Raw genomic sequence first — 18284 nt, 5'->3', positions numbered from 1 at the left:
AGCACCTAGGGCAGTGATGGCGAACCTATGACACGTGTGTCAGCACTGACACGCGTAGCCATTTCTGATGACAAGCGGCCGCATGCCGAGGATGAAACATTTGCTGCTCCTGAGGATGAAACATTTGCTGCTCCTGAGGATGAAACATTTGCGACTAGAGTCTTGGAGTTAGTTTTTTCCTCAAAGTGACACACTACCCGAGTTATGCTCAGTTTTTTGGCGAAGTTTGACACACCAAGCTCAAAAGGTTGCCCATCACTGACCTAGGGGAAGAAAACAGGGAAGGGAAAGGCGTGGGCGTGCTCCCCAGAGGGAGAGTGCACTGTAAAGAGTTTTAATAAATATTCCTTTGATTGATTTCTGTACTGTAAGGTATGGTAGGCAGGTATTATTAGCTTCATTTTTCTGGATGAGAGAACTGAGGCCAGAGACTTAAAGTTGCTCCGTTGGTGGCCAGCGGAGTTCCCAGTCCAAGATTTAGACACCACAGCAAGTGCTTTTTAAGTTACACTACCGTGGTCTGTGCTCTGCTGCACACTTGGGAATCTTAGAGTAATATGGACAAGGGACCGTCCTTTTAGAAGCCCAGAATCTAGATGTTAGAAGAATGATCTGATTTGGTCTCCCACCCACTGCAGGATCCTCTGCTTTCATATGCCAGGGACTATAAGCTCATTTTTTTATGGGGCCTCATTCCATGGTGGGCAGCTTTAATGGTACAGAGAATTTTGGAGTCCCAGACCTGCTTCTTTGTATCTCCCAAACCTCATTCCTGCTGTGGTGGACACCTGGGAAGGGTGCACCCCTATTCCACACCCCAGACTTTCAGGTGTCTGCAGCCAGCCTTACAGGTCTCTTTATCTTCAATGGGCTGAGCATTTCTAGTTCCTTCAGCCATTTCTTATTTTCTCTCTGACTTGGTTCCCAATTCTCTAGTTCACCAATCGCCCTTCTCTGAATGGGTTTTTAATGGCCCTCTTTGTGATGCAGCAGAAAGTACAAGAATTTTAGCCCTCCCCCTTAATAGCTATGTGATACCCAGCAAATAATCTAATCATTACCTTACTAGAGGCCCAGTGCACGGATTCATGCACCAGTGGGGTCCCTCGGCCTGGCCTGTGGGGACCTGGCCAAAACTGGGTCTCTGACATCCCCTGAGGGGTCCCGGATTACAAGGGCGCAGGCCAGGCCGAGGGACCCCACCGGTGCATGATTGGGGCCGGAGAGGGACCCCAAGAGGGTTCCAGGGCATGTCCAGCCCATCTCGCCCAGTCCCGAACTGCCGGACCCCAGCAGCAAGCTAACCTACCAGTCGGAGCATCTGCCCCCTGGTGGTCAGTGCGTGTCATAGCGACTGGTCAAACGGTCAGACACTTAGCATATTAGGCTTTTATTATATAGAATAAGATTTTGGGATACATGTAAAGTGCCTAACAAAATTTTCTGACTCAGTTTATGTCACAAATAGTCTGTGACCCCTAGTTACTAGGAAATAAACATGCAAATGGGCATACACTAGACTTATGATTCACTCTAACTTAAATTTCGTTTTCTATTATAACAACATCTTCTTTTCTGTTATTTATTTATTTTTAATATATTTTTATTGATTTCAGAGAGGAAGGGAGAGGGAGAGATAGAAACATCAATGATGAGAGAGAATTATTGATTGGCTGCCTCCTTGCATGCCCCCTAATGGGGATCGAGCCCGTAACCCAGGCATGTGCCCTTGACTGGAATCGAGCCTGGGACCTTTCAGTCTGAAGGCCGATGCTCTATCCACTGAGCCAAACCAGCTAGGGCTTCTTTTCTGTTTTTAAACTCCTCAGGCAGGGAGTGATGTGGAGGCCTCTCCCTGCCCTTTTTCTATAAGCCCGCAGAGCAGATGCCAGGGTGGGGTAGGCTGTGGACTTACAAACTTAATCCCCGCAGGACCCTCCTCCTGAGACTTCTTCCGGCCGAGCCTAAAAGACCCTTCCCTGCCCTATGGGTACGTGAGAGCGTGGTAGGCCCTCTGCCCAGCATGGGTGCTTCCTTATTCAGGCTCCCTTGGCTGCCCACCTTCTTCCTCACCAGCTTCTTCGGCAGAATAGAGAACCATACAGGTTTCTGCTAAGTTGGGCAAGAAGGTGATGAAGTAACCAGATCCTGGTGGCCTGGCAGAAAAGCAATGTTTAGAAAAACACCGCTCACCTGGGGAGAGGGACATGGCCCTTCCCAGAAGAGCAGGGCCTGGGGTGACACATGGCTGCCATGTGGCAGCTGTGTCTTGGTTTCATGAGTCTGTCAGTAGTTAGTTCCTGTCAGTAAGACCTGCCCCCAGGAGAGCTGCAAGGACTGGAGTCCGCTTCTTCAGAGTCTTATTTACAGACAGAAGAGCTTACAATCAGGGCTTTGCTCCTTTTCCTCCCTCTGAGGCAGCCGGGAGCCCTTAGAGACGCAGGGAGAAGAATGGGGTGTCATAGGATAGTTTTATCTAGCACGTACCAGAAAAATCTCTTCACCTTTCCAGCAGTTCATATTTTAAATAGTGAATGGAATCTGCCTTCATAGAGAAATTTGGTAAGCAAAAACCCTGGCTTCCAAATCAGCCCTTGCCTCTGCTGAAATTGTATGCACTGTAACAATTAAAATGTCCAAATTATTTTAATTTGGATCCTGTCACTCTCCCATGAGCCACTCCTTCCCCCTCTTTCCTGAATATCCGTGTCCCTTTACCCACGACAGAGAGCCCGAGCCTTTTGAGAGGGTGCGTCAGCCGCTCTTGCTGGTCCTGCACCCACGCTCTAGGCAGCTGGGATGAACTCTTTCTTTTTCTCCCTCCAGCTGTGAGTCCCTTTAAGACACAAACCACAGTGGGTGGTGAGGGAGTTCCGAGGCCCAGGGGGAACCATGCAGAGGCCTGCTTTCAATGGGGGTGCCCTCCCGGACTCCTCTTTCTCACCCTCCTCCTCACCGCCTCTGTGGCTCACTCACTGACTGGCGCTGGGGATCAAGCCTGTATGAGCCCTTGACCAGAATTAAACCCGCAACCCTTCAGTCTGTGGGCCAGTGCTCTAACCACTGAGCACCCGGCTAGCGCCCTCCTCCCCCCTTATTTCTTTATTATTATTTTATTGTAGTAAATAAAGCTGAAGTCAGAATCAGTGCCTTGGTTGTTACTCTGAGAGTGGCTCCTTCCAAATCCTCACGGAAGGACATTTTTCCGGGAGATCCTTGGTTTTGTGCTGCCCTTCTTCCAGAACTGTGGAAAGAAGCGTGCTGGTTCCCAGGGCTGGGCCACAGTCCCCCGGGAGCTAGCACGCAGACGCAGGCGAGGTTCGGAGGCAGCAGTTTCGGGCCAAGGCCCGAGAAGCTGCATTTCCAGCAGAGTACGTTTAACCTTTTGCACTCGGATGTCGAGTGCAAATTACTCTTTGAATGTATCAATAATTTGAAATGTAAAAAAATCCAAATAAATAAGTTTGTATGAAAAGAAACTCCAGTTTTTTATTCTACTGCCGCGCTTTGTAAAATCTGGGGTATTTAAAAATTAAATCCCGAGTAGAATAAAGGAATCGAGAAAAAAGCAAGCGAGTGCAAAGGGTGAAGGTGTACCACATAGTGACCCCCACACATTGAGAATCTGTGCTTCTAACAAAGGCCTGCACCTGAGGGATGGCTCTGCTGGAGGGTCAGTGGCAGGTACCTTCTCACTGACCACATGGGGCTGTAAGAATTCCTTCCCGTGGTGGTGGCTTAATTTTGGGCCTGTGCACGTCTGGCTACTCACTCCCCACCCCACCAGAGCTTCCTCTTGCTCCAGGTGTGCAGTCCATTCTCATGGAAGCAGAGGTGACCCGGAGCACACAGGTCGCTTCTGAGCTCGGGCTTGCACTGGTGGGTCAGTGGGATCCAGCCGCTTGGACAGGACTGAGCTGTATGGGGGTTACAGAGCCTGGCGGCTTCCTTCTGGTCTCCTTGCCTGGGTGCCTCTAGAATGCAGCAGGGTTGGATGTGGAGGTCCCCATCCCTTCGTTACAGACTTCTGCCCTGTGCAGTGAATTTTTAGTCTGAGAGGGAAGTCCAGTCCTGCCTCCTGCACAGAGAAGAAGGCAAAGGTGAAGGTGGGAGGAGAGAACTCCTTTTTCCTGCCTAGAAACTGGAGGAAATGGGAGGCCAGGCGCTGAGCAGCCTGGAAGGGCAGAAATGACTCAGTATGATTGTGAGAAGTCAGAGAGTGTGACTGAGGGGAACACATCTGTTCTCTCTAGCCCTGTGCTGGGAGTTGCAAATTTTGTGCAAAAGAAACTTAACAGAAATTAGAAACTGGATTCACGTTGCTCTCCCCCACCCCACCCCACCCCACCCATGATCTTGGGAGCAAGTTGCTTGACCCCAACACCTTAGTTTTCTCATCTGTGCACCTCATAGATTGTTATGAGATTAAAGCAGGCGGCATAGTATTCAAAAAGTATTAGCTGCTCTGGCCGGTTTGGCTCAGTGATTAGAGCATTGGCCCTCAGACCAAAGGGTCTCGGGTTTGATTCCTGGTCAAGGGCACGTACCTCAATTGCGTATCACATCCCGCCCCCATTCGGGGAGTGTGCAGGAGGCAACCAGTCGATGTGTCTTTCTCACATCGATGTTTTTCTCTCCCTTCTTTTCACTCTCAAAAAATCAATGGAAAAAATATCCTCGGGTCAGGATTAAAAAAAGTATTAGCTGCTGCTACTACTTCAGAGTTCAAGTTTGGAACTAAGAATGGGGTTAGGGGGAATCGGGGAGGCTGCATGTAGAAAGTGGCCTAAGGGATGGGGTGGGGAGAAGAATGTTCAGAAGAAACTGAACAGAGAGATAACCGTGGGAACTGGTGGGCAAGAAGGCCAGAAGGTAAACTGAGGGCAGAGCATGGAGGGCTTTCAGTGGCAGGTTGGGAAGTCTATCTGAGGCGGAGGTCAGAAGACCACCCACGGGGAGGCTCTGGTACCTGGTTTTAGGTGCAGTCCCCTCACCCCTGCGCACTTTGCTTTCTTGAACATAGGCCAGGAGGTCATCCCCCTCTTCTTAGGGGACCCCTTGAGCAGCTCTCAGTGCCTGATTGTGCAGGGCCTGCTCAGTGTGACACTCGATGGCCCTGTTGGACCAAAGCTCCTGTCAACAAGGGGGGGAGGGTGACTTGCATGGGTGCCGCCCTATCCAAGGCATAGAGTGCACCCTAAGCCAAGAAACACATCCACTTCCTGGAACTCAGAGCCGTCATTGCAGCTGTCTTGGGCCTCAGAGCACTCGTGAGGCTGTCCTGGTTAGAGGAGATGGTTTTGTCCTGTGCTTGGCAGGCAGGGGAGAACAGGCAGTGCCATGCTGCGACATCCAGCCTGGTTTGGTTCTGTCCCAGCTAGCCAAGACTGGGGAAGAATGTTTCCTTTCTGCCTCAGCCCATCCTTCCGGAGATGTTCTCGCTGCTTGTTAAGCTCCGTAGCAGCTCACAGCATCTTACTACCTGAGCTCCTCTGAAACTCTTAGCCTTTCCTGGTTGGATGGGACTGGCCAGCTAAGCTGTTCACTAGGCTGTTCCAGTCAGTGGATCAAGCAGAACAAGCTCAGCACAGCAGCTCGCCCGGTTTGGAGTTGTAAAGCTCACTGTTATGTGTGTATGGGGCGGGGGAAGGGGGAACGGGGGGGGGGGGGGGTCTTCTGTCATCCCAGGCATCTAAACTTAACCATCTTTCCTGGGGGCCTTGGGACAGATTTTAGATTTCACCTTAAGAATCTGTAGGATTTCTAGAAGCTGGATAGCTTTGTTTCTGGAGCATTTTCCATCTTTCCATCTCTTTGCTATCTGGGACCTGGTTCTTTCTAGTTTTACATAGCATTGTCCCTTATCTCCTCAGGGGTGGAGGAGGGGTTGGGGGCTAGCCGTATCCCCCTCATCCTCACAGGTGGACCTCTGCCCTCTCCAAGTCATCCTGCTTCCACTGGACGTGGGCAAGGCCTGTGTGTGAATGCAAAGCCAGAAACCCAGCGTCTTCCCTTTGGAGCCAGGAGCCTCGCCCTCCCCAGCCTGCTTGTTGCATTTCCCCTACAGGCATCATCTAGGGCACAGCCTCCCTTGCTTTTTCTTTCCTCCCCTTGAGGCAGTGTTGATAGAGGTAAGGGGTATCTTGAGTTTCCTTCCAAGAACTGTCCTGTACTTTTCCGCTCTCTGAGTTCTATGAATCCCTCCTGCCTGGTGGAACCCAGAATAAACAGGGTAGTGACTCTTATTACTGAGCAATATTCAAATCATTTACATCCAGAATCAGAGGATGGAAGTTGCAAGGTCAAGTCTGTCAGGTTGGCCCGTTCCTCCCCTGAGTTCCCTGTGTGTGCTGAGAGGTTACAAGTGTCTTTTTTAATTGAGGGGAGTATGTCCAAATTTTGAGACTCTTCGTTATATTTTGAAATTTTTTAATTTCAGAGACGTGTCTCTCTGTGTTTCTATAAATAGTTTACTTATTTGGAGATCTTGATGGTTTCTAGAAAAAAATATGGAGCAATTCCTCCCTATACTTTCTTCCTTATAAAAATGTGCCATTAATTAAAAACGAATAATAACAAGAAAACCTTGCTTGTTTTTGTTGTTGTTGTTACAGTGTTTGATTTCATCCTAGGCAGCTTTAAGTTTAGATGGGTGGGATGATATCAAAGGGCGTTTTGTTCCTATATTTCTGAAACCTCATGGGAATTTTAATAAAATTGACTTGATTCATAGTTTAAAGGAAGACGGGTTATATATCAAGTGAAACGAGGGTTCTTCTCCTGACTTATCCTGCATAGGTATCTGAGATTCCTGGCCTTCCTGATACTGACAAAAAAAAAAAAAAAGTTGCGTGTAAAGAATGTGCATGCTTCTGTGGGAGGGGCCACAGTTGCATCAGATCCTCGAGGAGGGTTTTGCCTCCAAGAAACACTGAGAATTACGGGGGTAGGAGTAAGGGTTCCCTGGCTTGTTCAAAATGCAAAGAACTTTTCAAAAGAGAAAGGTCCAGAGTAAAAAGATGAGTAATTGAAGCAGTGAGGTGTAAAGAGAGAAACTGTTCACTGATTCAGAAACCGTGAGAAGCTGCTGCTAACGGAAAGGGCCGGGAGGCTTCAACCCTGCCTACCTGTGGGGCGGCAGAGGTTTGCCACCTCAAGTGCTCAGTAACTCCATGCAGACAAAGTAAGAGTCAAGAGGATAACGGCATTCATATGATTGGGCAGCCTTTCTGACTCCAATAGGGAATAAACACGAGAAAACATACCAAGCAAGTATTTCTTGACCAGTTTTGTGTGTATGGCAGTTTATTTTACTTCTTTAGTTTTTGCTTCCCAGTTTTTCACTCTTCAGTTTAGCTATGGGATGCTGTTTTTCAGATACCTAGAGAGTGTGGCCAAATGCCATAGCTCTGGGAAACGCTGCGTCCCCGTTTTCTCTCACTGTGTGGAGGGCCCAACACGGCTTTCTCCCCAGCCACACTGTGGAGGCCCTTGGTCCCCAGAGCAGACATTCTCAAGCTCCTGAAGGGCCCATGTAATTTGAATAGTTTTCTACATCTCCTCTACAGAAAAGAAAAATATGCATCTGTTCCTATTTGAACTGTTATGGACACTTCTCCCATCACTCCCGTTCTCTTACATTGAGGAACTGTTTAGTTCCGTATTTTTCACTTTGTTCAGCTCTTCTTTTTCCCCCTGTTTCTGATAGCACTTAATGATGCCTCGCCCTTCTCTACCCTTTCAACTGGCCACCGTTCAGCATTCACATGCCATTGAGATGCTCGAAGCTCCACCTGGCGTCAGTGGTCCCAGCCATTCTCCGGTGACGCTGCCTGTGGCATTGCTGGGGCATGCTCTGGGAGTCTGTCTGTCCCAGGCACGCGTGACTCCAGTGGCTCTTGCTCAGAGGCTAATGGAGGACTGGGTGGACTCCACCCTGGAGCTGGAAGCTTGCTTACAAAGTGCAGGCAGGGGCTGGAAAACGTTTTGTTGTCTAATTTGTGACTCCTTGTGGTATTAAGTGGAGAAATAGAGAGATGGGACCATTTTTGGTGTTGACTCCCTTACAATGTCACCTTTTCTCATTTTGTAGGTTGCTCCCACTCTGCTCCAGAGGTGGTGGCTTTGAGGTGTGACCCTGCCCACGTCTGGGCCCGGCCAGGACCAGCTCCTCAGTAAGGAGGGCCAGCCTGATAAGACAAAGAAAACAGGTTGGTTAAACTTGATTGACTTTCCTTGAGTCACAATAACTTTGAATGTTGAGTCTTCCTTTCTCTCCCTCTCCCTCCCCACGTTCCCTTTGAGCTCCCTCCCCTTCTCCAGGTCCCCAGAGGCTGTGAGCACAGCCACGGTGAAATTGTAGCTGAACTGCTACTTCTTCTTGACCTATTGGACCTGAGGTGTAGAATGAGAAGTCTCCAAAGGGTGCCTAGTGTTTGTCTCACAAGAAAAGCAACACTTCATAAACCCCATTTCCCGCTTCTCCCTTCACACCCCAAATCCAGTTTGTGTTAAAAACTGGAATATCAGGCCCGTCCACTTGGCCATGTCAATGAAGATGATGGCTTTTTTTCAGATCTGTGATTAGGAATTTCATCTTGAGTTCTGAATCCTCTCTGATTCTAGTTGGAGGAGATTGTATTAGAATGTGACCAGTAATTCTCTATTATTATTATTATTATTATTATTATTATTATTATTTTCATTGGTGGGGCTGATGTACAGGATGCTGTCAGGGAATAGAAATGGGGCAAAGGAGAGAATAAAAATTTTAATACTATAAATATAAATAAAGAAAAATGTACTTTGTAAATGGACCTTTAACTTTTTTTTTTAATTGATTTCAGAGAGGAAGGGAGAGGGAGAGAGAGATAGAAATATCAATGATGAGAGAAGAATCATTGATCAGCTGCCTCCTGCACACCCCACACTGGGAATCGAGCCCACAATCTGGGCATATGCCCTGACCAGGAATTGAACCGTGACCTTCTGGTTCATAGATTGACACTCAACCACTGAGCCACACTGGCCGGGCTAAACTCTTAAACTTATCTTTCATTCCCAGAGATCAAGTATCAGTAAGTTTAGGTTAATTAGTTTGAGTTATTACTCTTACTAATAAGTGATTAGTAATAAGAGGGGTCAGGCTGGGGTAGGTAGAATTGACTAAATTAGCACACAGGTGAGCTCAGTGTTAAAGTAGGTTTTCCCCCATCACAGAACCAGGTTCTTTCCCTCTTTCGCACCATTGTCCCAATGGAGAGTTCAAGTATAAGGACAAACTGGAGTGAGACCTTGTGGTAGCTCCAGGGGGCTCGTTTGGGTGCCTCTGAACCAGCTCTTCAGAGTGCCTGGCTCCACCCGGGGTCGCTGGGAGTTCAGTAAGTAAATGCAGGTGATCTTGGTGTCTTCAGTGAGTTATGTCACACTTTATCCCAACAGAAGAAATCCATTTAACAGGTGTCTCCTTGTCAGGGCAAAATGGGAAATAACAAGTTTGCTTGACTTTTCTCCTTATGCTGGTTAGCTCTCTTGACTGTTGCTAGGTATTCTATATTTAAGACACTTAGGACATTTGCAAGAATGTGTCTTTGATGTTATAGTGACTGTGAGAAAAATTCTTACCGGCAATTTGGCTCTGCTTAGTGAATATATTTTTGTTCATTTCATATTGAATATTTCCCTCCTCTCCACTTTCTTTCCCTACACAATGATAGAATTAAATTAAATTTTTATTTTAACCTAAAATATTATATTTAGTCCTAAAGGTGTTTACTCTAACCTATTTTCAGACTTAGTGAACTTTACCACATTTTCTTTTCTAAGTTGAGTCATAGGACAAAATCAAGATCATCTTCTAAACTCATACTATAAATTGTTAGAAAGGTTAATTAATTTTTTTTACTGGCATAATTATAGTAAAGAAGACTTCTAGCCAGTTATTTTATAATTTGATGTACAATAAAACTATGGGAGAAGTATATTTTTATATGAAAATGGCCTGGTCGGCATGGCTCAGTGGTTGAGCATCGACCTATGAACCAGGAGATCACAATTTAATTCCCCATCAGGGCACATGCCTGGTTGTGAGCTCAATTCCCAGTGGGAGGGGGCATGCAGGAGGCAACCAATCAAAGATTCTCTCTCATCATTGATGCTACTATCTCCCCCCCCCTCTTCCTCTCTGAAATAAATAAAAATCCATAAAAATAAAATAAAAGAATGAAGATGATTTTGGTATTGAAGGTGTCCACTTCTTTGAATCAAACAAATAATTACATTCTGATTTATTACAATTCTATGGGATTGATGATACTCTTGTTAGAAATCCATTACAAAAGAATTGTACAGGGGCTGGGGTGGGAGGCGGTAAAAAAAAAAAAAAGAATTGTACACTTATCGGTGTACTTCCTTCACATGTCCTTTCTTAAAGAGAAATATGCCAAATAAACTTTAAAGGCAGTTAAAAATGGGAAGTTTGAAGCACAATCTTTATTAAGTTTAAATGGTCTTCTGGCATGGGGAAACTTCATGGAAAGATAACAGCTTTTTTCCCCCTTTAATTTTGATCATCACTTTCCTCTATGAGGAAATATGTGAGGGGTGAGGCTGAATCAGTTGTCTTAAGGAGTATGTTTCTGCAGTTAGTCCTTTCACCTACCATGTGGAAACCATTAGGTTCACATTTTCAAAAGTCTGTTAATAAGAAGGCACATTTTGTCTCTTGACAGGAAAAGGACTGTTCCTGACATCCTCTCTGACTTTCCTGGTAGGATTTTGGCTTTGGGACTTCTGAGCTCATGGCAACATCACTTAATGAAGTTATATTCCTAGGCCTCTCCTGCTCTGGTGCTGGGCTCACTTGTAGTTGTTCTGGGTGTTGCCGCTGTCCTATCCTCTGTCACATTGCCTAAAGTTGGAGGAGGAAGCCATGTTCTTTCTGGTGTTCTCCTTAAGCATTCGCTTTGCTGTGAAATAATGAGCGTGTTTGACTGCAGTTGTGGACTTGTCAGATTTACTGATGCACACTGGGGGGGAACAGGGTGTGTGGCTCACTGGCAGGCTTCAGCTACAAAATACCTTCCCAGATAAAAACGAGGGAAATCATTTACCTGTAGAGTTACTTCTGGCCATACCTATAGCCATCGACTGCCAGTTGCAAGGGATGTAGCTAGAAAAGGCCTGTAGAGGTAGGTTTTGATGTGGCTGTGGGTCAGTTTTCCCTGTGGTTGTTCTTTTCACATCACCTGGTTTTCTTCAGGTCTTACGTAATACCTTCTGGACTGTGAGCCTTTAGTGAATTCCTCAACTGCCTTGTCTTTGGTCAGTTTTAGGTAGAGGTGGGAGGTGAGTCAAATTGGAGTCTGAGTGTCCCGCATGCCCCTGTCTCTCTGCAGCAATGCAGTGGACCTAGGGAAAGACGCCAGGGGTAGAGTCCGAAAGAATATTTGTTACACATACACGCACACACACGCATGGGCGTCAGAAAGTAAAATACCGCAAAATCGTTCTATCTGCTGGGAGTGAGGGTGACAACACTATAGGGAATATCAACCACGATATGGTTTTGGAATAAAAAGGAGACTTAGAAATCGCCTCTTATTTGTGCTCCGTGTTCTCATGAATTTCGTGGTCTGAGATTACAGCAAATAAATGGTTTTGATCTTTCACTAAGTGAAAATATACGCACTGAATCTTTTTGCCTTTGCTTCCCTTCCAGTGTCAACGAGTGATACCGAGAGAAGAAAAAAAAAGTGAAACACAGACTCCTTTCCTACTCCGCGCGGATGATAGCTATAGCCAGGGAAATCTCATAGTTTATCGGTTGGGGCAGAAATGGAGGTAATTGGCAGTGGGCTGGGTTTCCTTCTGTCCATTTTCTGGGGTATAGGTATATTTCCTATTTGTATTTTTTAAGGAGCAGTGTTTTTTATGTTGATTTGAAATTTGGTCATAATTTTGATAGGGTTGGCACCTCAAATGTCTTAAAAAATTGGGGTCCATTGAACTCACTGGCTTGTGGCAGCAGAGTTAAGTGAAACCTGATGGTTCTCAATTATTAGGTCTACAACATCCCTGTTGTAATAAATTAGTAAGGTTATGGGGAAGGTGCTGGTCAAATGGCAGCTCCCAGGGCTTCCTAATCGTTGGTTCAGCCTTTGCCACTCTGCCTAATGAAAGATTAGTATTGGCAAAGAGACCTGCCTCAGGTGGCTTTGGGAGTTGTGTTAGTGGCATACACTGAGAAAGAAAGTAAGGTTATTCTTTGATATGACAACACTTCATTTAGGTGAAAGCTTACGTCGTTATGGGTGTGTCAGCTTGAACTGAAGACAGAGGGTCTTAGGTATGTTGGCCTGACTTACAGTTGTGGTAGCCATGGCCAGTGCCACCTGGCTCTGACAGAAGCCTCAATTTCCCAATGATCATATCAGCAATTTCCGATTTTCAGTTTTATGGCAGAGGCTTCTTAGAAGCTTAAACCCTTGTCCCAATGACGTCAAGTTCGCCCATTGGCTTGGAAGGTTCAGACTTGTCTTCCGTCAACACCATGATGTCAGCGGTAATGAGTGTAGGGAAGGTTGCAGAGAATGGCGGGAGCCCCCAGAGCATCAAGTCTCCCACGAAGCCTCCAGGACCAAACCGGATTGGCCGAAGGAACCAGGTAAGCTTCTGTGGGCTGGGTGGTGACATCTGGTGGCTTCCATCTCTGAGAACGTTGGGAGAAGGATGTTCCCTTGAGCTCAGCTTGCTCAGATAAAATCGTGGGTGTATTGAGATGTAAGTAGACATACCCAGAGGTTGTAATCATTTTTCAAGTGCGAACTTTACATAGCTTATTTCCGTTTCCTTTCATGGAGAAAATGTTCTATGCTGTGGTGTCAATATTGGTAAAGACGCCCTGATTCTCTGCCCTGTAATTAGATTTGATTGCCAGCTTTCTTCATTTGCTGGCCAAGGTAAAGAACTTAATTTAGTCCTCCACTGTGATGTTGTTCCTTTACTTACCCAGCTGGTTTCTAAAGCCACCTCCTTGGTTACTTTTTTAAGTGTCTTCAGATTACGGAGCAAATAAGAACTGGTTGTCCTGGGGCTGCTATCCAGCTTCCCATCCTTGACAAAGCACAGAATTTGGCTCCAGAGAATTCCACATAAGAGGCAATTTCGTCCTTTTGAACTTGTAGTGGGCATCGGATGAGGAGAAGAGGGAAAGAGTAAAGGAGTGGGCAGGGATTGGGAGAGTTAATGATGTGGCCAAAGCCCAGTCACCTCCACTGGGAAATGAGATGGATCTTTTCATTGACATACAAAGGGGGCACTTGCAAAGTGGTTGCTATCCTGTTAGCAGCAGGTTCAACGAAGCTCCAGGAGCGCGGTAGAGAGTAAACAGTTCTCATTTCTTCTCTGAATCCATATAGGAACCAACTCCTCCCCATTGAGTTTGTGGTTTATCGGATTTAATGGGGTTATATCAAACCCTCAGGGAGCAGGCGGTCTTAAGTTTGTCTAGATACCAGAAATGGAGATGAAAGTAAACTTGCTGGGATTTTTTAAATTAAAAATTTTTTATTAACAATCCTACAGTGACTGTTATTATACAGAATTGTCTGAGTACATCTATGATGGTTTTCTATCAATTCTTAAAAGTAAAACGTTAATTAAGGCTTTCGATATAATTTGTAAGAGTAAAGTTGTACCAGCCTGAAATCCCTCCAGCAGCGTGGGAGAGTGTCTGTTTTCTCCACACCTTTCTCAAGGCTGACACTTGGCAGAATTAAACAGTGTTTTAGGGGTGGAGCATTGATACCTTTTTCTCTCTTTTTTTCCCTTTCTCTGCGTGCCTCTCTTCCTATGGGTCCCTGAGAAAATACTCGGCCTGCATGGCTGTGGCCTGAGTCAAGAAGGAGTACTAGCTCTGGGAAGAAAAGGTTTATTTCCACTCTCACATGACTGTCTGTCCATCCATCTGTTCGTTCGTCTCTCCACCCCTTCGCTCGTTTCATGGTCTATGCCAGCTCCTAATTCCAGCCAGGTACTGCACCATGACGTCAGGCATTTCGGACGAATGAGGCAGATAAGGTCACTGTCTTCTCCTCCTCCGCTCTTCTGCAGGGGAAAGTGGTAGGTAGGGATCACCTCCTCTTTAAATAGCCCGGCACGGCCCTGCTCAGTCAGAGCTGGCACAAGTGCAGGCTCCAGCTGTTCCCAGCGGTTCAGAGACGACAGGTAGAGCCATGGGAGGGGACACACTGCTCTTCAGTCCCCGGGCGGTAATGGGAGTGACCGTGTACGTGTGGTGCCGGAGATGGGACAGCTGTGTGCCCTGGCTGTTTGTCACCACCTCCTGTGCCTCCAGGGTTCCTTGGGTTCCTGGGGCACTGGCTCAGTGTTTGAAGGGCGGGCTGGGCCAGAGGGACAAAGGGAAAGACCGTGCACCGTGCACCGGGAGAAAAAGCCAGCAGAATGCGGTGGGGAGAGAGCGCTTCATCCTCACCTGGGAGTGGGCGGGGAGGGCTGCGAGGGAGCCCTGGGAGGAGTCCCAGGAGCGACAGCACCAAGTTCCAGGGCAGATTAGCCCCCGCTGGACCCCGGCACGGGTGCCAGAGCGTTTTGCTAGGGAATGGTTAGTGACCACATTATCTGCTGGTTTTATCGGGCAGCTCAGGAGGTGTGCTCTTCCCACCAGCGTGGCCCCAATAACTGGGTTCAGAATTCTCGGCTCGGGCTTCTTCCAGTATGGTGCTGCTGCCTTTTCTATTGAAAACTAAGTCCGAGTTCACAGCCTTCCTTCTCCCAGAGCACCGTGGGTTTTGTGGGCCGGAGCCACAGGCTGCAGCATGCCTCTGCCAGGCTCAGAGCACGTCTGGGCCCGAGTTCATGATAAGCCCCAGAAGCAGTGCCAGTAGCCCCATGAGCTGCTTCTCCCCCAAGGTGAATGAAAGGTGATTTCTTTTTTTTTTGAAATTTGCCTCCTCAAGGAGCTGATCTCTTGGAGACTTGGCTATTTAACATGTATTTACATCCTACTGATGAATCTTCCTCTAAAAAATGTTTAATATATGTTATTGCTAATCTAATAATTCATCAAAAAGACCCAAGACTGAATTTTGGCCTGGCTGTGAGGCATTTCTCATTATGATTGCGAGTGCTCGTATTTTGTTATTGCTACTTTTGTTTTTGCTTTTTCCGTTTGGTGGTTCTTGGCCAGCTCCATTCTGAGTGCAGTAGCACTGGGCTGAGAAGGTAGGACACCCCACCCACCCCAGACACACGATATACCCCTGTGAGGAGTGCGAGTCGCTGGACTCAGTGACACTGGCAGGCTTTTTACTATCTCTGGGTTAATCAACTTCCTTAGAATTGATAGCTGTAATTTTTTTTTTTAATTTGAGAGTGAAAAATATATAACATACCTAGGTCTCAGACCCAGTGCCACAGACTAGGAAAAGGTGACTTATCCACAGGGGCTGCTTCCCAAGACTCCCAGTGGATGCCTGAAACTGTCAGTGGTACCGAACCCCATATATACGATGCCTTTCCCTGTACATACAAACCTTTTCACGTAAGGAAGCACTTTTGGCTTCTCTTTGGCACATTCGATTGCCAGCATCACTGCTCTTGCACTGTGGGGCCATCACTCAGTAAAATAAGGGCTACTTGAACACAAGCACTGTAATACCTCAACAGTCAATCGGATACCCAGTGAGTGACAGCATGCAGCATGGGGATGCTGGACAAAGGGATGATGCACGTCCCAGCGGAGGGCAGGGTGGCATGAGATTTCATCATACCACTCAGAACCGCAGGAAATTAAACACATGGATGGTCTGTTTTGGAAATTTGCCGTTTAATATTTTTGGACCGTGGTTGACCATGGGTACCTAAAACCATGAGAAGCGAAACTGCAGATAAGGGGGGACTGCTGTGGTGCTTAAAACGAAGCCTGCTAGTCTTTGAAGAGAGAGAGATGGAACCACTATAGGCAGCTATGCAGTAGACATCATGCATGCACTCCACCCCGTCTGGTTTATGGTGCATTTGTTTTTATAGTCTTCAGGGTGACTTGTATTTTCATCATCTCTCATAAGCCAGCCTCAATGGTGTTTCTTTTCTGTGCCTTGGAGCTCATCTTTTTTTTTTTGGGGGGGGGGGGGGGGCGCGGGGTCAGACTTCTATAGCAGTGGATTAGGGCATGGGCTGTCGAGCAGCTGGCCTGAGTTTTAATTCTGGATCTATGTAATAGTTCTTTGATTTGGGGCAGGTTACTTGCCTCTGTACCCCAGTTTCCTCATCCAGAAAATGGGGTCCATAATAGTGGCTATTTTTTTTAGTGGTTGTAAAAAAAAAAAAAACACTGATATTTTTATATGTACAGAGTTTAGCACATAGTAAGTGTTCAATAATTGGTGTTATTTGCGAGGAACAGAAACTCATTCAAATGAGCACAAGGAAAAAGAGATCTACTGAAAATGCCCGCGGGTCCAGCCCTCCCCTCTTTCGCAGGCTGCTTGGTCTCCCACTCCATTAGCACGGACGTCTTCCCAGCTGCACGTCATGGCTGGGGCTCGCCATGCTGCTGGGTCTGGCCCCAACCTACATGCACTTTCAATTCAAGTGCTGCTGATCACCTAATTTAGTAACTTAGTCAATCCCACACCTGGGCATATAACCAACATCTCCTGGGAGCCTGTGAAACAGATTCCTGGGGTTCAGTTCCCATTACCCCAGTGATTCTGACTCAGTCTGTTGTGAGTCTGATCTAGAAATCTCAGAAAGCTCCCAGGCGGTTCTGCTGATCTTTGGAAATCCATGGATCTTAGTCTCTACGCATCTCAATTCCCCATTCCTGAGAGTGGCTTCCAGGCCTTGATCCCGTTCGTTTTGGGCATGAGGACAGACCTGAGGTGCTCAGGGATTGTGTGTTGAGAAGGTTGTGATAGGCACGTCCATGACAAAGCTCCAGGAATTATTTTGAAAGGAGATGTGTAGGAAGTAAAGGAGCTTGTCATTTTCCTTAAAAAGGTAAAATATATTGCTTCCAGGAAGCTTGTCCTGTCTGATGTGTTTTGAGGGAACATAAATGAGCCGCTTCTCCAAGTAGTGAGCCTGTTCTTTTGTCGCCTCTGTGGGAGTCCTCATTTTGGGTTTTTAGTCGCTTATCACCGCATTCTTATTCTTCTTTACTCTTTATGAGCGGTGTCAAGCAGGTGCTAGCAGGGAGGAAAAGGGCCAAGTTGGTGCCTGTCGGGCACACAGCTGGGCCCGGAGGCCTTCCACCATTGGGAGGTGGGTTTTTGTCATGAGAACTTCATTACATCTCATGAGTCCTTGGGAGCCCCGAGAACAGGTGGAAAAGAGTGGCTGGAGCCTTGGTCAGACTTGGGGAGAAATGTATTCCTTTTCTAGCTCTGCCGAGACCTAATGCTTAATTTTTCGCCATCACTGATGATTAATTAAATGGTATTTGTCTAATAAGAATACTAATATTTATTGAGCACTTACCCTGTGCCAGGCACTAGTCCAGTATTTTATGTGTGTCAGCTGAATTAATGCTCATCACGATGTGATGTGGTGGATGCTGTTCCTTTCCCATTTTACAAATGAGGAAACTGAGGGCCCACAGGACGGTGACTTGTCCAAGCGCATACCAGACAGGCTCCAGAGCCCATCCTCTTAGCTGTCTCATTGCTGCGGCTCACGAGACACAGGTGCTCATGGCAGACAGAAGAGGCACCAGTTTACTGTGAGGTGCGATTGATTCTCCCTTTTATTATCTTTTCAGGAAATGAAAGAAGAGAAGTCTTCCTACAACTGCCCCCTGTGTGAGAAGATTTGCACTACCCAGCACCAGTTAACTATGCACATTCGTCAGGTTTGCTGCTGCTTTCATATTTATGTTTTAAGTCATTCTTGATTAGGAGAGGACCAGGTGATTTGGTATCAGTGTATGAATTGTGACTGAGTTTAATTTCGATTTAATATTTCAGTTATTTTGCAAGGTAGTTATGAAATAATTTTTGTGTTTGTTATTGTGACAAAGTCCCAGGTCAACACAGAATTCCTTTTCAGAATTTAGCAGATACCGAGTTCACTGACCACATGTAGCAGAAGACTGCATGGTATGTGGCTCGTCAGCATGAACCAAACCCCTTACAGAACAGGAAATTGTAGGTGTATACCCTGCTTTTTATATTGTTCCCGCCTCATGTCATGCAGCAGGGCATCGACTTGATTTGGGATCTCATTTGGTTTTTCCTCTTTATTATGAGAGTTTTCCTTCTCCC

General features: G+C 46.6%; 1 protein-coding gene across 1 annotated transcript in view; it reads left to right on the top strand.

Annotated features, from left to right (window-relative positions):
* RREB1 (ras responsive element binding protein 1) overlaps positions 1–18284 on the top strand; it is a 142157-nt gene that overhangs the window by 55050 nt on the left and 68823 nt on the right. The window contains exons 2-4 of the mRNA XM_054721501.1: positions 8093–8210; positions 11720–12664; positions 17783–17872. Of these exons, the coding sequence (XP_054577476.1) occupies positions 12494–12664; positions 17783–17872 (261 nt within the window). The 5' untranslated portion in view covers positions 8093–8210; positions 11720–12493. The remainder of the gene's footprint in view (positions 1–8092; positions 8211–11719; positions 12665–17782; positions 17873–18284) is intronic.

This window comes from Eptesicus fuscus, chromosome 9, assembly GCF_027574615.1.
Source record: "Eptesicus fuscus isolate TK198812 chromosome 9, DD_ASM_mEF_20220401, whole genome shotgun sequence".
Taxonomy (NCBI): Eukaryota; Metazoa; Chordata; class Mammalia; order Chiroptera; family Vespertilionidae; genus Eptesicus; species Eptesicus fuscus.
The sequence above is the reverse complement of the archived record's forward strand: the minus strand, read 5'-3'. Positions and strand labels throughout refer to the sequence as shown.